Source organism: Epinephelus lanceolatus, chromosome 21, assembly GCF_041903045.1.
Source record: "Epinephelus lanceolatus isolate andai-2023 chromosome 21, ASM4190304v1, whole genome shotgun sequence".
Classification (NCBI taxonomy): domain Eukaryota; kingdom Metazoa; phylum Chordata; class Actinopteri; order Perciformes; family Serranidae; genus Epinephelus; species Epinephelus lanceolatus.
Genome location: NC_135754.1, coordinates 34,325,326 through 34,350,000, shown reverse-complemented (window position 1 = coordinate 34,350,000; position 24,675 = coordinate 34,325,326). Strand labels below are relative to the sequence as shown.

At 42.7% G+C, this 24,675-nt stretch overlaps 1 protein-coding gene across 4 annotated transcripts in view; it reads right to left on the bottom strand.

Moving 5' to 3' along the window:
• The window catches only part of LOC117246657 (transcription factor COE3-like), a 58,624-nt gene extending 40,692 nt beyond the window's left edge, over positions 1-17,932 (bottom strand). For all 4 annotated transcript variants that reach the window (XM_033610543.2, XM_033610545.2, XM_033610544.2 and 1 more), the window contains exons 1-6: positions 17,062-17,932; positions 13,517-13,673; positions 12,904-12,967; positions 12,750-12,805; positions 10,126-10,199; positions 8,311-8,379 (exon numbers count right to left, since the gene is read on the bottom strand). In XM_033610543.2, the coding sequence (XP_033466434.1) occupies positions 8,311-8,379; positions 10,126-10,199; positions 12,750-12,805; positions 12,904-12,967; positions 13,517-13,673; positions 17,062-17,183 (542 nt within the window). In that variant the 5' untranslated portion in view covers positions 17,184-17,932. The remainder of the gene's footprint in view (positions 1-8,310; positions 8,380-10,125; positions 10,200-12,749; positions 12,806-12,903; positions 12,968-13,516; positions 13,674-17,061) is intronic.
• Positions 17,933-24,675: the final 6,743 nt, after the last annotated feature.

Below are 24,675 nucleotides of genomic sequence, written 5' to 3'. Positions count from 1 at the left end.
AGTGTCCAGAGGAAGAGTTCAAAGTCCTGTGACCCGTCACCCACACCCAACCTGCCTCTTTATGACACCACTTCCTGCTTTATTCTTCATTCCCGTCAGTGCACTGCTCACTGACCCCTCAGTAAAGACTGAACAGTTTTCATTTTTTCATTTTATCAGTAAAATTTGTTTGAATTATTAAATGTTTCACTTTGTTCCTGCTGAAAATTTAACCTTCATTTATTTAACTGTTTGTTTATTAATTATCTTTAATCATTCTGAATCAGAGGTGGATCAATAAATGATCTTTACTGTAAAACTCTATCCGATCAGTCTGAGTGTGTGACGAGCAGATGCCTGATCTGAAGGAAGATTTGACTTCCTACGGCAGACAGACGGGGTCAAACTGAGCGACAGGGAGATTCAGACTCTGACATTTTACTGCTAAACAACTTAATGTCAGCTGTCAATCACTGCTCACACACACATACACACACACACGTCTTTCCAGGCCTGGAGAGTCTCATCCTGGATTTCCAGACTGTGTGATGTAGAGAGAAGGGGAGGAGGAGGAGGAGGAAGAGATAATTAAATGAGATAATGAGGAGTCCATCATCTCTCCCTGCTCATGTTACAGTAAATGAAAACAGACAAGTCCTCCTCCTCCTCATCTTCATCACAGTGAGGAGGAGGAGGAGGAGGTTATTAAGAGTCTGTTGATGCTCTCGTTACAAACCAAGAGTGAATGAAGTGTTACAGTTTCTACAGTCTGATTCATCCTCTGTTGTTAAACACACATCAGTGAGTCACATCTGCCTTCAACACACACACACACACACACACACACACACACTAATGAGTCACTACAGCACCAAATCTGGATAAAAAAAAAAACACTTCACCTGTAAATCATCACTGTATGATAATGTCTCCTTTGTTGCTCTCTGATGTCTCAACAGTGAACAGATGATGAGTGGAAGTCAACGGGAACAACAGCTGAACTCTACAGACCCTGTGACTGTAGAGTAAACAGTATGTGCAGACGTGTTTGGATTCTCCGTTCACCGTGGAGACATCAGAGGAACAAAGTTTTCTTCACAGACTGAACTTAACACATGGCGAGTAAGTCATTCCACAGGCAAAGTATTTTCTAAATCTGTCGCTGAAACTAGTCCCAAACAGAGTCACTGTTTCCTGTTTGGTAAAAACGATGGCGAGCAGCTGTTAAATCACTGATAAACTTTAGATTTATGTTTTTACAGATCATCAGTAGGAACCAATGAGCTCAGAGCTGAGACACACAGACAGGAAGTCAGACAGTGCTGAGGGACAAACAGACATGTTTCAGTCTGACTGTGGGTTTAATGGTGTTAAAGGGGACCAACAGTAGGACCCTGAGGAACCCCACAGCTAATGACAATCAGCTCCTCTGCTCTCTGTCAGCTGAGTGTCCTCCTGTCTGTTCATCTGTCTGTCTGTCTGTCCCTCTGTTTGTCTGTCTGTCCAGGTGGGTCAATACAGCTCATTAATCCATCACTGTCAGACCAATCAACCTTTGATCAACCTGCTTTCATCTGACAGACAGGAAGTAATATCACTGAACAGGAAGTGTTTGTTTCCTGTGTCTCCTTCATGTCCACTCTCTGGGTGATGGAGCTCATTTACATATCTAATTAACCTAATTAACATATGTAATTAAGTGCTGCTCATCCTGCCAAGCTGCCTCCTCTCACCCTCAGGTTTCAGATTACAGCCAGAGGCTCTGAACCAATCAGACTCCGGCCCTGTGTGTCAACCAATCAAATAACAGCTGGGTCTGACTGTGTGGAAGTGTTCTCCTTATTAAAGACGGTTCTCTTTAAGTCCGTCATGTTCTCGTTAAGACAGAATCTCATTAAGTCTGTTCTTGTTAGGACTCAGCTGACGGACAGAAACAGGAAGTGAGATGGAAGGAACATTTAAAACACGTCAAAATTCAATTTAATTTAAAGACACAAAGATATTAGAAGGTTTAAAGGAGACTAAAGCAATCTGTGTCAACCAGCAACTTCAGCAACTTCTGTCTGAATAATATCACTGCAATACTGCAACTAAAACTATAACTACTTTAATTTACTGCAGACAAACAAAGACACAAAGGTATTAAAGAATTAAAGGAGACTAAAGCAATCTGTGTCAACCAGCAACCTCAGCAACTTCAGCAACTTCTATCTGTATGATACCACTGCATTCAGTACCACATCTAATACTTCAATGACTACTACTACAGACAGACAGACACAAATATATTAAAAGGTTTAAGGTGACTGTACAGTCAGGTCTGTGTTCAACCACAGTACGACTGTATCATGGGCAGTGACCTGATGACAGATCTACAGCAGCAGGACTCTGTTAGTGACTCTCTGCTGTGGAACAACAGGAACAACAGTCTGTCCATAATGAACGATTCAAACACACCTGAGCTGAAGGTAAAGTCAATGACATCATCACAGGAGGTGAAACACACACGGTTCAATCAGCTCATTAACAGACGCCTCGTTACAGACCAGCTTGTTGACACAAACAACAAATACACAAAGAACACACACTCAGCTGTCAGTCAAACTCTGTGTGTGTCACTGTGTGTGTGTGTGTCACTGTGTGTGTGTGTGTGTGTGTGTGTGTGTGGTTAATTAGTGCGTCTGATGCAACATGAAGTTTCATCCTGAAACACTCACAGTGTGTAAAGAGCAGAGATAAACACACGCACGTTTCTTTAACAAAAAAAAAAACATAAATCAATAACAACCCATTGCTACCGGCAACGCTTACTGACGATCAATACACACGCACGCACGCACACACACACACACAGCAGAAAGAAACACCTGTTAAATGCCAATTAAAGGAGGAAGATTTATTTCATGCTGTCTTCTTCTATTAGTTCCTTCCTTCCTTCCTTCCTTCCTTCCTTCCTCTCTGAATCTCTGCCAGTGTTTTTTACTCCATCTCTCCTCGTTAGACGTGAGGGAGGAAAAACAGTGTGAGGATGTGAGAAAAAGAAAAAATAAAGACAGCATGAGGGGTGGAGGGAAACGGGGGGGGGGTGTGTAGAGGAGAGGAGGAGGAGATGAGGAGGAGGAGATGAGGAGGAGTATAAAGAGTCTGATCCTGTGAGGTTAAAGAGGAGAGGAGAGATTTGGTTGTAAAGTCAGAGAGTGTCTCCTCCATCAGAGCGTCTGATGTCTAATGATGAACAAGACGATCGATACTTCACCTCACACACCTCTGACACACACACACACACACAGTAACACACTTAGTTGTGCACAGACAGGAGATGATTCTGTCTTCACTGTATGTGAACATGTCATGTGGCGTTCAGGTTGCAGGAGGTTTGGTCAGAGACTGTTCCAGCAGATACTGGTGAGAAACCAGTTTGTCCAGTTGGAGCAACAGATCCATCAGGTGACATCACCGCAGTCGATCTTGGTCTAAAAGAATCAAGGATCTGATCTGAGGTCTGTCTCTGTGAATCAGACTGATGATCGTTAATGTGACACAAACCTTCAATTTAACATCTGTGATGTTTTAATGTTTCAGATAAATGACGATGGTGATGGTGATGATGATGATGATGACTGAAGCTCAGCAGTGTGTTTGTGTGTTGAAGTGTTTCGTTGTGTTCGAGCAGTCAAACAGCAGCAGACGGTGTGTTCAGGGTCACACTCCTCACCCTGTTTCCCAGGAAGGAAAAAAAAATATTCAGCTACACTTCATCTCTCCATTGACTCCCATGCATTCATACATTTAACATTTAGCCGGCTCGGGGCCCTCTGGGGGCCCCAAACATTATTCTGCTGTCAGTCACCCTGAAACACGGCCAGTAATGAGATTCCATCCAAAACCGACCTGCAGCATGAGAGGGGAAATCACACCTACGCCGCTAAATGATTGACAGCACGTCGTCCTCCCATAATCCCACGCTGCACACACCAGAGACACTCGCAGACAGGAGACTGTAACCCCCCAAAAAATTCTCACATCTGGTATTCAGAGCGAGAGCTGGGCCATCATCATCATCACCATCATCATCATCATCGTCAACTACAAACAGGCACAAAGAGACAGATTCACATCTTGTCTTTATGAGACTGACTGAAGATCAGCCAGTTCAAACTTTCTCACCATCAGCATTCAGACAGGAGATTGTCACATCGTCACACTGTCACATCGTTACTGACCCTCAAAGGCTTCTGTCTTTACAGCAGCGAGGCTCAACCTGTGGGATGGGGCCCTTCAGGAGGCCGACAGGAGAGTTAAACAGCACTGAAACACAACAACTCACCAGATAAAAAACTTAAGCCAGTCACTGAATTCTGTCCTGTCAACAACAACCGTGTCACACAACAGGAAGTGTTACTGTACACAGGAAAATACAACAACCAAAAACATGTCCTGTTTTATCAGAGACAAACTTCTGTTCAGAGACGAAACGAGTCTGAATCATTTTTACAGAAAGAAGAACAAAAAGATCTTCAACAGTCTGAAACAAGACGTTTATAAAGAAAAACTGATGAATCTGGTGATACTTTTTTGGGGGGAGTTTTTCCTCAGCAGCTGTGACAGTCTGAGGACAGAGGGTCCGAAGACAGAGGGATGTTGTATGCAATATTCTCATGAATTAATATGACGTTTGTTAAAAAGTGATGATGTTTGCAGACGACACAGCTCTGTATTAACATGAGAAATCTGTCTGATCAAAAACAACATTCAACTAATCTGCGTTAGCATATATGTCTCACAGGAGACATAATGTGATTGTGTTGTTATTCTAATGTTACATTAGTGTTGCCTGATTTACATTTTTAACATCCTAAATTAATATTTAAATATTTCTGTTTTCTGCAAAAATGTTTGCTGACAACAAATTTTCTACAATACTGTGTCCAGAAATCTAAATCCTGATGGAGGTTTTAATGGATCTGTTTACACAGTTAGCTGAAGGTCAAATAGTGAAGTTGAGGTTTGGAAAAACACAGATTAAATAAAATTTCAGTTAAAAAGAAAGACAGTGGTCATTGATAAAAGACACAAACATAAACAACTGTTAGCAACAGATCTCTGGCCTTCTACACTACAGGACAGTAACTCCTCCTAAAGTGGAAAATTAGGTGACACCTTCTGAGAAACATTTCACACAGTAAATTAGCAGAATAAAAACCTAAACTGTCTTTAGGTTATCTGATGGGTTCAGACTACATAGTCATAGTAAACGACAACCGACGCCACGTCTGGGATGCCCCCCAATGTCCCGACATAATCCTGATAATGGAGGATATAAAGGAATAAAATTCACAGATAATGTCTGGGCCTTTACTCAGCACAGCTGCAGAGGCTACCAGCTTCATTTCAAACACACGCCCTCATTTCGCACTCTTTTTTAGTTTAATCAAACTCAACACTTCCTGTTTCTGTTCAAATTAAAAGCCCCTTATCATTTCAGCTGAGAGAATCCCTTCATTTTCTGACAAAGCTCTTATTGTGAAACATTTGCAGGAACTTCCTGTGGAGGATTCAGTGACTGTCAAAGTTTTCATGTGGTACTTCAAATGTAGCTCCGCCCATCTGGTGACACTTTATACGTCACTACAGTATAGTTCAGCTGGAACATGAACAGACACAGTGACTGAGATAATAATAATAAAAATAAAAACAGGACGAGAATAACCCGATGACATCACACACGTCATAGAAGACGACCAGTGATGATTGGTGTGGACCATCGTGTGGTCTGTCATGTCTGTCGGCCAAGTCACAGACAGATTTTTATGACTGATCTGACACAGAGACTGTAGGAACAGACAAACATGTCGCGTAGTGTAAAATCGACATTACTGGTTTGGAGATTTATGAAAACAGAAGTCGATTCATCACAATATTTGATGATAATTCAGACCCTTAATGCAAATTCAACCATCCACCAATTATAGTTTCCTGTGAGTTTCACCAATCACAGCAGTCAACGATGTCACCAAACTCAGGTCCTTGTTTCTGGTTGTGATGACGCAGAGGTGCGCCTGAACGTCTCACATTTACAATCAAAAATTACTTCTGCAGAAGGTTCAAGATGATTCCCAGATGTTCTGCACTGGGTGAAATGTCGTGGAACACAAACACGTTTCTAACGTTATCGTGGGACACAGCCGCAGAGTGACTGAAACACGAGGACAACAAGTCAGAAATAGCACCTTGACAGAGGGCGTCATGTCAGATCGTTTATATGTTCTGAAAGAACCGAGGTCAGATTAAATATGCAGGTTAGTGGTCACGTTAATATTTAAATGACCAGCTCCGAACAGAGTGGTTTAATTCTGACTCAAATAATCACCTCATTTTTAAATAAATATTCAAATATTCCATTTATATATAATTTATATTATTTAAATATCACAGGAGCTGCGGTGAAATCAGGACTTAAAGGCTGATAAAGAAACATCCTGTGAGCGGCTGCAGGAACGATGACTTCACTCAGACACATTATTTCAGTCCTGATTAAAGTGAGTGTGAATGTGAAAGCCAGCCTGTTAAATAAAGGCAGTGTTTGTGCTCTCAGCAGCAGAGTCTGACCCTGACATGTTTCCTGTTCACTGGACGCCGCCGAAAACACAGGAGACCTTCCCATCATGCATTTCAGCAGGCAGGGGGAGAAAAAAAGAGCTGCTGTAATATCACCACTTCTCTTTTCAAAAGGCTGCAGCAGTCACATCCATCCATCCATCCCTCCATCTCCCCTCCTCCCTCCTCCCTCCACAGCCTCGGAGAAGAGAGGAGGGGGGAGGAATGAGATTAATACTCCGGGGGAGGACGAGAGGAGAGGAGGAGGGGTGAAGAGAGGAGGAGGGGGAGGTGAAAAGAGGAGAGGAGAGCGTATGATTCCTCATGGGAGAGGAGAGAGGAGGGGAGGAGGAGGGAGAGTAAAAGCAGAGATGAGAGGAGGAGGAGGAGGAGGAGGAGGGGAAGGAGCAGTTAGGATTTCTGTGAATGATGTTATTTTTCCTTGTTGTTGAAGTCCAAGAGACGAAGACACGATCTCACTGTTATCGTCTTCATCACCTGAAACATTTACATGAAGTAGAGTCTTCCTCCTCCTCTATCAGAGGTGACGGCTCCACACTCATCCTGTCATCTCTCCTTTGTTTCAGCAGCTTCTTTTTATAATACCTGTCTCTTCCAAAGTGTGTTTGACACTAAACGAGCTGTTTAAGATTCACCAAGACATGAGACTGTTATTCTCTAAACGATGACCATGGACGCCGACTGAAAGCTCAGCAAGCTGCTCACATCTCAGAGAACATCACAGCACATTTCACCACAAGCACCACATGTATCAGTCGACCACGTCTGTGATCTAAGTGTGTCAAGATTTCATTTAGTGACATCACAACAGTTGCTTTAATTCTCTGACTGATGACAGAGAAAAAAAAAAAAGATGATGTCATCACGAATAAACTTCACAGCACTACAAACAGGAAGTCAGCTCAGCGTCAGAGAGCACAAACACAAACTCATATCAATGTAGATCACATGAACAACTGAACGTCCAACAAACCTGAGCTCAGCAGCACGACGTGTGACAAAAGTCATATCAGGTGTTTTCAAATCCAACATCACTGTTTATTCAATGTTTACGTGTCTCAGACTTTAACAAACACCATTTCCCATCAGCCCACTGACGTCTGTGGGTTCAACATGTCAACAGACGAGCAGCTGATTGATTTCAGAACATAAACTTCAGGAACGTTAACTTCATGTTCTCACAAAGAGACGAAAGAATGAATGATACACAGGAAGTGATGTCATGTGGTTGGCTCTACAGCATTAATATGAAGACCAGGTTAGATGTGTGTTATATGTGTGCATCATCATCATCATCATTGTTGTTTTATTTGATTTGACAGATTTCTGCATTTTGGGACAAATGCACCTGCACTCCACACCTGGAGAATTACAGAAACACACACACACACACACACACACACACAAACACGTGTATATATATAGAATAATATCATCTCACACACTGTCGGTGTGTCTGTGTGAAACAGTGATGATGACAGTATCAGCTCAGACACAGTCAGACATGTTGTTTTATAAAGACACAGATTTATGTATCAGGTCTGAATTATAATAACACACACACACGCACACTGAAGAGGAGAAATATGTTGCTATTAAAATAATGTGTGTGAGAGAGCATGAAATACATTCAGGAGAGATCAACACACACTGCATGTTAATACAGTGCGTGTGCGTGTGCGTGTGCGTGTGCGTGTGTGTGTCAGTATCTACCTGTCGATGATGACGGGGTCTGACGGCGTCTCGTTTCTGTTTCCACAGCTCTTCTTATCACAGCAGCGACTGAAACAAAGACAGAATAATAAAAACCTTTATTTCTCTTCAGACTCAAAAACTCCTCCGAACCTGAACTGAATCCACTCAGACACACTTGGGACACAAGGTTCAGACCAGGTGTGGCTGTTCCTGAGTCTGTTAAGACCAGGTGTGACTGTTCCTTGGTTTATTCAGACCAGGTGTGACTGTTCCTGAGTCTGTTAAGACCAGATGTGACTGTTCCTGGGTCTGTTCAGACCAGGTGTGACTGTTCCTGGGTGTGTTCAGACCAGGTGTGACTGTTGCTGGGTGTGTTCAGACCAGGTGTTGGTCTGTTCAGACCAGGTGTGACTGTTCCTTGGTCTGTTCAGACCAGGTGTGACTGTTCCTTGGTTTATTCAGATCAGGTGTGACTGTTCCTGAGTCTGTTAAGACCTGATGTGACTGTTCCTGGGTCTGTTCAGACCAGGTGTGACTGTTCCTGGATGTGTTCAGACCAGGTGTGACTGTTCCTGAGTCTATTAAGACCAGGTGTGACTGTTCCTGGGTCTGTTCAGACCAGGTATGACTGTTCCTGGGTCTGTTCAGACCAGATGCTGCTGTTCCTGGGTCTGTTAAGACCAGATGTGGCTGTTCCTGGGTCTGCTCGGACCAGATGTGGCTGTTCCTGGGTCTGTTCAGACCAGGTGTGACTGTTCCTGGGTCTGTTCAGACCAGATGTGGCTGTTCCTGGGTCTGTTAAGACCAGGTGTGGCTGTTCCTGGGTCCAGTCAGACCAGGTGTGGCTGTTCCTGGATCTGGTCAGACCAGATGTGATTGATCCTGAGTCTACTCAGACTAGGTGTGACTGTTCCTGGGCCTGTTTAGACAAGGTGTAACTGTTCCTGGGTCTGTTCAGACCAGGTGTGGCTGTTCCTGGGTCTGGTCAGACCAGATGTGACTGATCCTGAGTCTACTCAGACCAGGTGTGGCTGTTCCTGGGTCTCTTCAGACCAGGTGTGACTGTTCCTGGGTCTGTTAAGACCAGGTGTGACTGTTCCTGGGTCTGTTAAAACCAGGTCTGACTGTTCCTGAGTCTGTTAAGACCAGGTGTGGCTGTTCCTGGGTCTGTTCACACCAGGTGTGGCTGTTCCTGGGTCTGTTCAGACCAGGTGTGACTGTTCCTGGGTCCTGTCAGACCAGGTGTGACTGATCCTGAGTCTACTCAGACCAGGTGTGGCTGTTCCTGGGTCTGTTCAGACCAGGTGTGACTGTTTCTGGGTCTGTTCAGACCAGGTGTGGCTGTTCCTGGGTCTGTTCAGACCAGGTCTGACTGTTTCTGGGTCTGCTTAGACCAGGTGTGACTGTTCCTGGGTCTGTTCAGACCAGGTGTGACTGTTCCTTGGTCTGTTCAGACCAGGTGTGGCTGTTCCTGAGTCTGTTCAGACCAGGTGTGGCTGTTCCTGAGTCTGTTCAGACCAGGTGTGACTGTTCCTTGGTCTGTTCAGACCAGGTGTGGCTGTTCCTGAGTCTGTTCAGACCAGGTGTGACTGTTCCTGGGTCTGTTCAGACCAGGTGTGACTGTTCCTTGGTCTGTTCAGACCAGGTGTGGCTGTTCCTGAGTCTGTTCAGACCAGGTGTGACTGTTCTGAAATGTATTTGGAATAGACAGTCTATTTAGATTTTTCTGGGTCCACCTTGTTTAAATTGTCCAGAGGAGGAGGTTGACAAGGTTTGACAGTCTCATGAGGTCACACCTGGTCTTCAGGTGTTTTTGGACCAGCTTGTTCTTACCTGCACATGATCTCATGTGTCAGCAGGACTCGGCACATCTCTGGATTCTTATCCTGACCTTCGTAGATGATGGCCTGAAACACAGAGACACAGGTGTGAGTCGTGTCCAGGTGTTCCTGGTGTCCAGCAGTGTGTGACGCTGCAGGTGACAGAGTGAAGCCGCAGGTGACAGAGTGAAGCTGCTGATCAGTGAACGTCTCCGCCCCTCAGAATCCACCAGCAGAAACAACTCAATTAAAAGCTCGTTTCTTTGTCTCAATTATGAGTCATTATTAGCTATTAGCCTGAGTGAGCGCTGTGTGTGAAGTGAGCAGCAGACTGAGGGCAAACATTTGATCCTCTGAATGTTGGATTACAGCTGCTGCCTGCAGATATTATACATCTAATGTATTCATATGAAACAGCTGGAGCCGGATCACAGGACGCCTGACGGGCACGCTCGTTAAAACCTCACTAATTGAATGACTCGTTAGATTTAAATGCTTCAACTGCTGCTGCTGCTTTCCATTAGTGTCACTGTGGACAACACAGAGTGCTGACTGGATCAGTCTCCATCACAGTGAGCGCAGCTCTGTTAGGGCCTCCTACAGGCTGCTCAGGTCACTGCAGCCACACAGTGAACACACGTCCTGATGACTGATTAAGATGTAACGTTTGTCCTGATGGGGGCGCCAGTCATGGAGTCATTAACATGTGACGGGTTCATCCTCCGGAGAACTGGACACCATCAATATCTGGTCCTCATTGTCTCAACGTGTCACTCCTGAGGTGTGTTAATGTGTTCACAGACAGGTGTGTTAATGTGGTCATGGACAGGTGTGTTAATGTGTTCACAGACAGGTGTGTTAATGTGTTCACAGACAGGTGTATTAATGTGGTCACAGACAGGTGTGTTAATGTGGTCATGGACAGGTGTGTTAATGTGTTCACAGACAGGTGTGTTAATGTGTTCACAGACAAGTGTGTGAATGTGGTCACAGACAGGTGTGTTAATGTGTTCACAGACAGGTGTGTTAATGTGGTCACGGACAGGTGTTTTAATGTGGTCACAGACAGGTGTGTTAATGTGTTCACAGACAGGTGTATTAATGTGGTCACAGACAGGTGTGTTAATGTGGTCATGGACAGGTGTGCTAATGTGTTCACAGACAGGTGTGTGAATGTGGTCACAGACAGGTGTGTTAATGTGTTCACAGACAGGTGTGTTAATGTGGTCACAGACAGGTGTGTTAATGTGTTCACAGACAGGTGTGTGAATGTGGTCACAGACAGGTGTGTTAATGTGTTCACAGACAGGTATGTTAATGTGGTCACAGACAGGTGTGTTAATGTGGTCATTGACAGGTGTGTTAATGTGTTCACAGACAGCTGTTTTAATGTGTTCACAGACAGGTGTGTTAATGTGGTCATGGACAGGTGTGTGAATGTGTTCACAGACAGGTGTGTTAATGTGTTCACAGACAGGTGTGTTAATGTGGTCACGGACAGGTGTGTTAATGTGGTAACAGACAGGTGTGTTAATGTGGTCACAGACAGGTGTGTGAATGTGGTCACAGACAGGTGTGTTAATGTGGTCACAGACAGGTGTGTGAATGTGGTCACAGACAGGTGAGTGAATGTGGTCACAGACAGGTGTGTTAATGTGGTCATGGACAGGTGTGTTAATGTGTTCACAGACAGGTGTGTGAATGTGGTCACAGACAGGTGTGTTAATGTGTTCACAGACAGGTGTGTTAATGTGGTCACAGACAGGTGTGTTAATGTGTTCACAGACAGGTGTGTGAATGTGGTCACAGACAGGTGTGTTAATGTCTTCACAGACAGGTGTATTAATGTGGTCACAGACAGGTGTGTTAATGTGGTCATGGACAGGTGTGTTAATGTGTTCACAGACAGGTGTGTTAATGTGGTCACAGACAGGTGTGTGAATGTGGTCACAGACAGGTGTGTTAATGTGGTTACGGATAAGTGTGTTAATGTGTTCACAAACAGGTGTGATAATGTGTTCACAGACAGGTGTGTCAATGTGGTCACAAACAGGTGTGTTAATGTGGTCACAGACAGGTGTGTTAATGTGTTCACAGAAAGGTGTGTTAATGTGTTCACAGAAAGGTGTGTTCAAAGACAGGTGTGTTAATGTGTTCATACACAAGTGTATTAATTTGTTCACAGACAGGTGTGTTCACAGACAGGTGTGTTCACAGACAGGTGTGTTAATGTGTTCATACACAAGTGTATTAATTTGTTCAAAGACAGGTTTGTTAATGTGTTCACAGACAAGTGTGTTCAAAGACAGGTGTGTTCACAGATAGGTATGTTAATGTGGTCACAGACAGGTGTGTTAATGTGGTCATAGACAGGTGGAGGAAGAGGAGGAGGCAGAAGAGGAGGAGGAGTGTATCAGATCATAGAAACCACAGACTGTCAGAGAGAAGTCGGTCTGAATTTTAATCTGACAGGTCAGACTGCAGGAGGAAATAAAGTCTCTTATTTTGAAATCTGTCTCACAGTTATTGATGATCATGTGATCAGATCATGATCAGACTGCTGATCGATCATGTCTCCACCTCACTTTACTTCACTTTAAACAGATGATCATCAGTAATCAATAATCAGTAATGTACCTGTTTGGTCATGGAGTCGATCAGCCGGACGTAGAGGTCCTGCTCCGTCCTCACACCTGAACACACACACACACCTTCATCAGAATCATCTTCATCAGATTCAAACAGCGACTGGTATGACAGCAGCGCCGTGCAGTAAAACAAGCGTACCCACCGTTGCTGTAGAGCAGCTGCAGTTTGTAGTGAATCCCGTTGTTGGTTTTCTCTCCGCTCGGCTCCTGAACACAAAACATCATGTGACCTCTGTGACCTCCAGCTAAGCTCCACCCGGGTGGAGACGGAAATTAAACTGTAGCTGAAACTTGTGATGGGTGTGTGAGAGGGTGCGCTTGGTTTCTGGTTGTAACCTCTCATAGGCGCTTGGTTTCCAGACTTAGTTCATGTGAAGAACTTTTTTTTTTTTTTTTACAGATACGGCCTGTGATCTGGAGCTCAGAGGTGTGTTTGTTTTCCATCCCTGCTTCTCCCTGACTGTTTCTACCAACTCTACACCGACATGACGAAAGAAAAAGTTCACTGATTTTCTACAGGTGTAAACATCACTGTAACACGGGGGTTAATCTGGAGGGGTGGGGCTCAGCAGGCTGTAACACAGGTGTGTTTGATTTTTACTGTCAGCGTCTCCCTCAGTGTCATCTTCATGTTTCTAACAAAATACTCGGGTTGTTTGTTTGGTTCAACGCCGCAGGTGCGTTTGGTTTCTGATTGTTCAGAGAATGCGTTCAGATGTGTTTGGTTTGTGTCCCGGCTCCTCCCTCCGCGCTCACCTTCTCTTTCTCCACAAAGTCAACGTAGGCGGTGCGTTCGATCTCCACTGGCTGACCCTGCCGGTCGTACAGCGCCAACACGAAGTGGAAGAAGTTGGATTTTCTCAGGTTGGACGGGGGCTGCTTTTCAAAGTGCGCCCGGGCTAACCCCACCCCGCTGAGGGACACACAGACAGATGTATGAGAAGAACATCAGGGACAACAGAGACACAATGGTTCACAGCTTCAATGTTTCCTCTAACATTTACTAACATTTAATAAAGAGCTGAATGAACATTTTCAAAATTTCAGCTGTTTTTCAGCAGAAATTAAATAAACTGACGACGTTTAGAACAAAGTGTAAAATATAAAACATAATTAAAAAGAAATAAAAAAAGTTGTGAAATCAAAACTTAACATTTGTAATTCCCAGTTATTATTCTAAGTCAAAGCGAAGGCGTCAGAGATGTGAATTAATTTGATTTTATATTTGAGACAAAGATTAAAAAGAAGCGCTCGTTTCTAAACGGACTCAACGTTTTCAGTCCACACACAAATCAGAGTTTTTCAGCGGGAGGTGTTTTGACTGTGCATTAATAAAGACTGGTTTTCCTGATGTTCTTTTACCGGCTGTGAAACATGTTCTATAAGACATGAGAACGTTTTAACCCTTTCAGACCCACAGAGCTCAGCTGACGTGACAGTCTATGAGAGGCTGCAGCAGCCGAGGGCTTAAACCTCCAACCAGGAGAAGCAAAGGAATCTTACAGAATCTCCAGATGTCAAAAGTTTGAAATCACAGCGTGGATTTTTCTGCAGCTCTCAGTGACTCACAAAAGTCACACAAGATTTTGGAGGGATTATTGACCTTTATTTTTAAATCATTTCTCAAATTGTAAAAAGTGCCTGAAGAGAACACCATGTTTGTTACAGATTCATGAAACTTCACAGAGTCTGAGCTGCACCTCAAATTAATCTTCAGATTTCAGATGATGTAAAACATTTCTCTGTGTGACATCGACCTGCCGTCTCTCCACAAAGACATAAACGGTTCATCTGAATATTTTTTTATGATTGTTAAAACAATTTGTGGAGCTACATGGTTTCCAGCTGACAGCAACAACATTAACACATTTATTAATCAGGAAACTAAATGATCTTTAATTCATTCATTAATCCAACATTAATACATTAAAACTCTGCATCACGCTGGAGTTTAAATCAAACGCTCCTCACAAGAAAATCAACTGCCGACAGCGAGCGCATCAAACATCCCTGAATCATCGCTCTGTGACAGGACGCTGAAATTATACATCATATATATTTAATAATGACAAAGTGTAGAGGAGAGTGAGAGTTTAAAAACAGACGGAGAGAAACCTCGATGATAAAAAAATTTCGTCGTCATGTATGTGAGGAGAAAGACAGAAATAAGTTTTGACCTCAAACATGTAAAAACAAGACGAAGGTAATAATTCAGAGGAATAACTAAATATTCATAAAGTGACACGAAGCTTCGGGCGCTAACCTCCACATGAATCAATCGTCTCACCAACAACACGTTCAAACTCTGAGTCAGATAAATATTCATCATCAACAAGTCAAAGTGCAGCTCTGACCCCGACCCACAGCAGCTCCTCATTTTAATAACTCTTTCATTTCTTTTATCAGATTTATGTTCTCACATTTTTTTAAATATCAACCTGAGAAATAAAGCTCAGAGTGAAGCTTGCAGCCGACACACACACACACACACACGCGCAGAATATGAAATCTGTGGAACGATTAAAAACGATCTGCTGTGGAGCCAAGACTAAAACTAACATCACAAACTTTATGATAATTAATGTTAATTAATGTTAATAAATCAGACACTGATTCTCTGCACGACTTCAGACGTTCACACTTTTCATCCTGCTGCTGCTGCTTTATTTAACTCCTCAGATTAACACCGATATTAATAACCATTTTACCTTCAGTTTAAATTATAAACATTTAATCTGCACACACACGCACACACACACACACACACACACACACTCTGCAGATTCACCTCATCAGCTGGTTTTATTCTGCTGCTTTATGATTATTAATAATTTTGATTTGTTAAATATCAGACACAAAGTTTGAGCTGATAAATTTCACGGCGACATTTTAACGACATTCAAACTTTTCACATTAAACTAAACATTTGTAAATTTGTACAAACGTTAAAAATAAAGTCGGAATTATTTTCCGTCCTGATGCCAGCGGAGAGACGGAGATCACACACACATACACACACACACACACACACACACACACACACACACAGATATTATCACTTTACAGACGTCTGTTAAAAACCTGAAGCTCATTTAACTGATTTTACACATTATATTTTCAAAGTCAAATTAAATCAAATATCTGTGTCTGAAAAACAAAGTGATGTTTCAGCTGTTTCATTCTCAGCACATGAACTGAAGGTTTCACTGATGCTTTCATATAAATCTGAACTGTGTGTGTTTTTATTTACAGATTTAATCATATGACAAATATCAGTTCTCAGGTAACTTTATTTATAATAAAAATAACTGTTATTATAACTGTTTATTATTTAAAGAATATTGAAATTAATTGAGCAGATCTTTTGTAACTGTTTAAAATGAGATTAAAGATATTTATCTGATGCTCAGATTATTAAACTGCTTTATTAGAATAATACAGTCAAACATATGATTGATATTAATGACTTCATATTGTTCATGTTTCATCTGCGGCTCTGAGACACATGAACTGTGACTTTGTGACAGACGTGAAACACCATCATTAATAACATATATTTACTGTCCATATTTCTACACGAATAAATCCTCCTGATGTCGGCCGGCGTTCACGCGGCAGGTTTGACCTTCAGAAAACATTTTGTTAATTTCCCACTTTATAAATAAAGTTTATGTTTGAGCAGAAACATGAAAATGAATTTCTAGTTTTTCTCTCCGAGCCTCAGTTTGAAATCATTTTCATTTATATCTTTAATTTACACCTCGACACAAAGCTGATTTTTTTTTTTTGACCTTCAGCTTCAGAAACATGAGAAAAATGAAGCGTGAAACATATGAATCAAAGTGATGAAACATGAAGACGAGCAGATTCACACATGTTCTGTTTGTTCTGAGCTGCAGGAAATAAAATACAGACTTGATCTGATTTTAAATCTTTAAAACATTTTTGATTTAATAAAGTGAGTCAGAAAGTTATTTTTAACTTAAGAAAATCTTTTAAATAAAAAACCCTGAAACATTTTTTTTCCTGATCTTAAAACAATGTGAAGATATATTTTCTTTAATTGCTGATGATCAGAAAATCTTTTTTTCTCTTCGTCTGAGTCGCTGTGAGAAAATCTGGAGAGTTTTTCTTCCTCATAAATAAACTTTCCTCAGAGAATCGTTTCTGAGAGCCGGAGACAAACTGAATTTAAAGCTCTCTCCTGCTCGTCTAAACCTTCCTGCGGAGCGGCCGTCTGTCCGCTGGGACTACAGCTCCCAGAATCCCTGTGGGGCGGCAGCGAGCGGCGGAGAGTTTACCTCTGAGCGGCTGTGTTGGCGTCCACCACGCCAGCTGAGTGCATCCAGGAGCGAACAGCCAGCGGCTCCTCCTTCATGCTGGCCGTGGCCCCGCGGGGCAGGTTGTCCTGGATCCCAAACATCTCCGGGGCCCCGACGCTCCGACCGCCGTGACCGCACGACCACGAGGACGAAACAACACGAAGGCAAAACAACAAGTAGAAAAATCAGCAGGAAAAAAAGTCCAGAAAAAAACCCAAACCCAGAGGAGCTCTAGAGGACGAACGGAGGCTCGATGGTCAAATTCATCAACATCGAAACGCCGAAAGCAGCCAGCGACGAGGAAGACGAGGAGGAAGAGGAGGAAGACAAGCTGAGTTTTATTCAACTTTTTCTGTCTTTTTTTTACATTTCATTCAACTTTTTACACTGAAAGAAAAATGTCTTTTTTTTTAAAGGACTTTTTAAAAATTCTCGGCCGTCAGGTTGAAACCCGGCGAGGAGGAGAGGAAGAGGAGGAGGAGGAGGAAAAAAAGAAAAATAAAATCCTCAGAGGACGAGAAAACGAGAAGAAGAACAGAGACGAGTCCGCACGGCGAATCGAGCGCGAGCAAAGTGTCTTTTTTCTTTTCCCCAAAGAGAGGAGGAGAGAGGAGGCAAGAGGAGGAGAGGAGAGGAGGAGACAGGAGAGGAGAGAGGAGAGGAAACAGGAGCGCTGATGGAGGGATGAGGAGCAGAGGAGAAACTCTCAGCCCTGCGGCCCCACAGGACTGGACGCCAAAACCCAAAAACCCCACGGGTCTTCCTCCCAGCTGCTGACGACATCACAGCCAGGGGCGGAGCCTGACCATATAAGGATAGGAGAGGTGAGTGTGTGTGTGTGTGTGTGTGTGTGTGTGTGTGTGTGTGTGAGAGGAGAGAAGGAGGAGGGAGGAGAGAGGAGGCAGCACTCGAACCGACCAACCAGAAACAGAAGAGAGTCCTTGTGCAGTCATTTACACTCTCTTTCTTTCTGTGTGTCTCTGTGTCTCCGTGTGTCTCTGTGTGTCTCTGGTGTGTCTCTGTGTCTCTGGTGTGTCTCTGTGTCTCTCTGGTGTGTCTGTGTCTCTGTGTGTATCTATGTCTCTGTGTATCTCTGTGTGTCTCTGTGTCTCTGTGTGTCTCTGTGTCTCTGGTGTGTCTCTGTGTGTCTGGTGTATCTCTGTGTGTCTCTGGTGTGTCTCTGTGTGTCTGGTGTGTCTCTGTGTGTGTCTCTGTGTGTCTCTGGTGTGTCTCTGTGTCTCTGGTGTGTCTCTGTGTGTCTCTGGTGTGTCTCTGTGTCTCTGGTGTGTCTCTGTGTCTGTCTGGTGTGTCTCTGTGTCTCTGGTGTGTATCTGTGTCTGTCTGGTGTGTCTCTGTGACTCTGGTGTGTATCTGTGTCTCTGATGTGTATCTGTGTCTCTGTGTGTCTCTGGTGTGTATCTGTGTCTCTGTGTGTCTCTGGTGTGTATCTGTGTCTCTGTGTGTCTCTGGTGTGTATCTGTGTCTCTGGTGTGTATCTGGTGTGTCTCTGGTGTGTCTCTGGTGTGTATCTGGTGTGTCTCTGTGTCTCTGGTGTGTATCTGTATCTCTGTGTGTCTCTGTGTGTCTCTGTTCTCTTTGTCCTCTGTGTGTCTCTGGTGTGTCTCTGTGTCTCTGTGTGTCTCTGGTGTGTCTCTGTGTCTCTGGTGTGTCTCTGTGTCTCTGTGTGTCTCTGGTGTGTCTCTGTGTCTCTGTGTGTCTCTGTGTCTCTGTGTGTCTGTGTCTCTGTCCTCTTTGTCCTCTCCATGTCTCTGTGTGTCTCTGTGTCTCTGTGTCTCTCTGTGTCTCTGTCTCTGTCTCTGTCACTGTGTCTCTGTGTCTCTGTCTCTGTCTCTGTCTCTGTGTCTCTGTGTCTCTGTATGTCTCTGTCCTCCATTCAAAGACGGAATCATTTAAAGATTAAAGGTACTTGCCGTGCTGTTGGGAAGCCGGTGAGGGATCCTGTGAGGTCACTTCCTGCACAGGAGACACACAAACATTCATGTTGTCATCACACAGAAACTTTGTGTCTCTTCCTGTCAGCTGATGACATCACAGGAAGTGAATAACAATGAGAATAAGAAAAGTCTGTGAAACAGGAAGTCCTCAGGTGACGGGACATTTCTGACTGACAGACAGGAAGTGAGACAGGTTTCTCAGAGTAACAGTGCTCCTGTATTCTGGAGGCGAAGGCCTCCGAGGCTCTGAGGGGTGGACCGAGGAGATGAAAAACAACAGGAGGAGAGGAGAGGAGAGGAGAGGAGAGGAGGAGAAAAGAAAGAAAGAGAAAGGAGAGAAGAGAAGAGGACTCTTTGTTTCGGCAAGAAAATTCAAACTGGGAAAGAAACGCAGAGAAAAAATAAAGAACAGGAGAAAGAGTCTAAATGGAGGAGGAGGAGGAGGAGGAGGAGGAGAGGAGGAGGAGGAGGAGGAGGAGGAGGAGGAGCGTCTCCTCCTGGATGAAGATCTGGTAAGTGAACATCCTCTTTGAACTTTTTTTTACTCGTTCTTTTCATATTTTAAAAACTAAAAAAATTCAGACAGTGACTGAAGAGATCAATACCTGATCAATACACTGACCTGATGATAATATCATTATTATTATTATTATTATTAATAATAATAATAAGAAGAAGAACGATCCTGTAAATTTTCTGCTGATGTTTTCTTTTCCTGTGGTAAAAAGCTGATGATTTAATTTGAATGTAGAATAAATAAATGAGCCGTCTGAAGGAGGAGGACTGGAGTGCTGGAGGGGGAGGGGTGGAGGTGAGGAGGAGGAGGAGGAGGAGGAGGAGGAGGAGATGGCAATCTGGTTTCCAAATGAGGCTCCGTTCTTTCGGGACAAATCCCCGACCTGCAGCGGCGGGTCGATGCTGTCGTCCCCTCTGTAACATTTGTTTTTTCTCCTCTGTTAAAAATCAGCTTTTATTTTTATTTATTCTCAGACTTCCTGTTTACTTTTCCCTGTCTTCTCTGAATATTTCACTCATGTTGAGATTTTTATTTCTGTTTATTCTCTTTCATTTGTTCATGTTGTCTTCTGATGTTTTTAGTTCAGACACAAGATAAATTTACAGCATCTTGTTTTATGAAATATGATGAGGAGTCAGTGATCAACACTTCATCTGTAATCTGCTTTATGTATTTTATAAATATGGTCATAATAAAACTGAAAAATGAATCATGTTAACTTATTAATAAAAAAGAATATACATTTATATTTCTATTGGACACCATGAATCTGTCTGTGAGGAGTGTGAGGAAGAGGAAAGGAGGTGTAAATCTTCATCACGCCCAGTAACTGATCTGTGATCAGTTTGAGAATCAGATTTTTTATTTTTCAGATTAAAGTCCGGCTGCAGCTGAACTCTGATCTCATTTACATGACGACAAACTGAGTTATGTTTCTTTCAAACTGGATTCATCAGCCGCAGCTCATCCGTCAATGTGACGCGTTGCTTTTACACCTGAACACAGATTCATTATTTACCTGCTTTATCTTTTCTCCTCTGTGACTTTAACTTGATCTGTTTCCTGTCCCCGGTTTAATTCACACTGTTTTTATCAGCTTCATTTTCTGCATTTAAATGAATGAAAATCAATATTTATTTAATGAGAAGTTTATTATTTCTCTTTCTTCCAAAATATTTTTATTGTTTCTGTATCTTTTACTTTAGTTTTAAATTAAACATTAGAAATTAAAAGTCTCATTTTAAATGTTGAATAAAATATTTAATGTATATTTTTAGTTTTAGTTGAGACTGAATTTAAAATCTTTAATCTGTAAATTAACGTCAGAGCTGCTGAAACAAAAGAGGTCAAATTATTATAGAATAAAATCATTAATTAAATCTGTCGATAATTATTTATAAAAAATATTAAACAAATGAAGAAACGTCAGTTTTAATTTAATCACTGATTTTTATTTCTGCAGGTTATCGGCTGATTTACAGACGAGTCGCAGCGCTGCTCCGTGTGTGTGTGTGTGTGTGTGTGTGTGTGTGTGTGTGTGTGTTAAACCCTCCTCGTCTTTATTGTGTGTGAAGTGTTTCCCTTTGTGTGTGTGTGACGGTGCGAGCACTCCACACACACACACACACACACACACACACACACACACATTTGCATTTAAATAGCGACATCAACCGGCGTTCGTGGCGGCACACCGGCGGGTTTCCCAGATGTCACGGCAAAGTCAGATGGGCCAGCTGTCACACACACACACACACGCACACACACACACACACACGGCTGACTCGGTGGAAAACATTCATTCATTCATTTAGTCAGTTTAAACTACAGCAGCTTTTAACCAGCAACAAAACCCACAATCAGTGTATGCGTGTGTGTGTGTGTGTGTGTGTGTGTGTGTGTGTGTGTGTCACTGTGTGTGTGTTTTCTGGTGTTAAACCGACACTGATCTCACACCTTCATTATTTAAACAGAACTCAAACAATAAACAACCTGACCTACATCACCTCACCGATCATCTGTCAGCCAATAGGAACCATTAACAGGCTCAAACGGCGGAGGAACACTCAGACTGTGGATACTGGGAACACTGGTGAAACACCATGAACCAAACTTGTCACAAAGTCATAAAGTCATCACATCAAACCACCAACAGAATGATTACCGAGCAAACATTTAAAACATGAACACAGTTAAACGCTCACTGAAGAAGAGGCGTGTCACAGTCCGCACCTCGACGTCACGTCTCACGGATACTGTAAAGCTCACTGGAACCAACATTCATCAACTGGTGACTGTTGTCTCTGCTGTGTGTCATCAGACCTCCATCACCTCTGAAACACATTTGTCTGTTATCTCTGCTGTGTATCATCAGACCTCCGTCACCTCTGAAACACATCCATCTGTTACCTCTGCTGTGTGTCATCGGACCTCCATCATCTCTGAAACACATCCATCTGTTATCTCTGCTGTGTGTCATCAGACCTCCATCACCTCTGAAACACATCCATCTGTTATCTCTGCTTTGTATCATCAGACATCTGTCATCTCTGAAACACATCCATGTTATCTCTGCTGTGTGTCATCAGACCTCCATCATCTCTGAAACACATCCATCTGTTACCTCTGCTGTGTATCATCAGACCTCCATCATCTCTGAAACACATCCATCTGTTATCTCTGCTGTGTATCATCAGACCTCCATCACCTCTGAAACACATCCATCTGTTATCTCTGCTTTGTATTATCAGACATCTGTCATCTCTGAAACACATCCATGTTATCTCTGCTGTCTATCATCAGACATCTGTCATCTCTGAAACACATCCATGTTTTCTCTGCTGTGTGTCATCAGACCTCCATCATCTCTGAAACACATTCATCTGTTATCTCTGCTGTGTGTCATCAGACCTCCATCACCTCTGAAACACATCCATCTGTTATCTCTGCTGTGTGTCATCAGATCTCGATCACCTCTGAAACACATCCTTCTGGTATCTCTGCTGTGTATCATCAGACATCTGTCATCTCTGAAACACATCCATGTTATCTCTGCTGTGTGTCATCAGACCTCCATCATCTCTGAAACACATCCATCTGTTACCTCTGCTGTGTATCATCAGACCTCCATCATCTCTGAAACACATCCATCTGTTATCTCTGCTGTGTATCATCAGACCTCCATCACCTCTGAAACACATCTATCTGTTATCTCTGCTTTGTATTATCAGACCTCCATCCCCTCTGAAACACATCCGTTATCTCTGTTGTGTGTCATCAGATCTCCATCATCTCTGAAACACATCTGTCTGTTATCTCTGCTGTGTATCATCAGACCTCCATCATTTCTGAAACACATCCATCTGTTACCTCTGCTGTGTATCATCAGACCTCCATCATCTCTGAAACACATTCATCTGTTATCTCTGCTGTGTATCATCAGACCTCCATCACCTCTGAAACATATCCTTCTGGTATCTCTGCTGTGTGTCATCAGACCTCCTTCATCTCTGAAACACATCTGTCTGTTATCTCTGCTGTATATCATCAGACCTCCATCATTTCCGAAACACACCCATCTGTTACCTCTGCTGTGTGTCATCAGACCTCCGTCATCTCTGAAACACACCTGTCTGTTATCTCTGCTGTGTATCATCAGACCTCCATCATTTCTGAAACACATCCATCTGTTACCTCTGCTGTGTATCATCAGACCTCCATCATCTCTGAAACACATTCATCTGTTATCTCTGCTGTGTATCATCAGACCTCCATCACCTCTGAAACATATCCATCTGTTACCTCTGCTGTGTATCATCAGACCTCCATCTCTGAAACATATCCTTCTGGTATCGCTGCTGTGTGTCATCAGACCTCCATCACCTCTGAAACACGTCCATCTGTTATCTCTGCTGTGTGTCATCAGACCTCCATCATCTCTGAAACACATCCATCTGTTATCTCTGCTGTGTATCATCAGACCGCCATCATCTCTGAAACACATTTGTCTGTTATCTCTGCTGTGTATCATCAGACCTCGATCACCTCTGAAACACATCCATCTGTTATCTCTGCTGTGTATCATCAGTCCTCCATCAAATATTAATGTCTTTATTTAAGCTTCATCACATTTGAAGCCCAGTCCTCTTTACGCTTCATTATTCTCATTTTTGTTTCTTTTATCCCTGACATGTTAAACTTTTGCCTGATATATGATGTTTACTTACATGTTTTCTGTCACTTTGATCTTCATCATCAGCTCGTCTCTCTGTCTGTATATTGGTGAGGAGGAACCACAGGGAGGATCAGGCTCAGTCAGAGCTGGATGATCTTTACAGACTCAGTCACCTTCAGCCTGAACAACAGCACAGGTATAAAACCACTCAGGTGAACCAGCAGCTGGAATCAACCAGGACAGAGATACAGATTATATACAATAACTATAATATAATATAATATAATATAAACACATCAATCAGATTCATTTAAATAGTCAATAATCATTTGAGAACGTAACATTAGGTAGGTTAACTTTAGGAAAGTCAAGTTGTGTCAATTAGCTTTAGGAAAATAAATACAGTGATGTCGCACCTTGAAATAACTCAGAGCTCCCTGAGTCTCACTGAGGACATGAGCTTGTGTCTGTCTCCTGAATCCGTCACACTGCACCTGGAAACAATCAATTTAAATCAGACATGATCTCTGAATTCATCTGAACTCAAACTGAACTCTGATTAAAATCAGAAACCTTTTATTGTGACATCACAAGTGGACTCAGATTTTCGTCTCATTGGACGGTGATGGAGGACTGATACTGCTTATTAGTCCTCTGTCAGGTCCTCACTTTGACTTCTGTTTACATTTTACTGGCTTTTATTCTACTGAACACTGTCTTATTCTACTGGACTCTACTGTTTTATTCTACTGGACTCTATTGTTTTATTCTACAGAACTCTACTGTTTTATTCTACAGAACTCTACTATTTTATTCTACTGAACACTGTCTTATTCTACTGGACTCTACTGTCTTATTCTACTGGACTCTACTGTTTTATTCTACTGAACTCTGATGTTTTATTCTACTGAACTCTACTTTTATTCTACTGAACTCTAATGTTTATT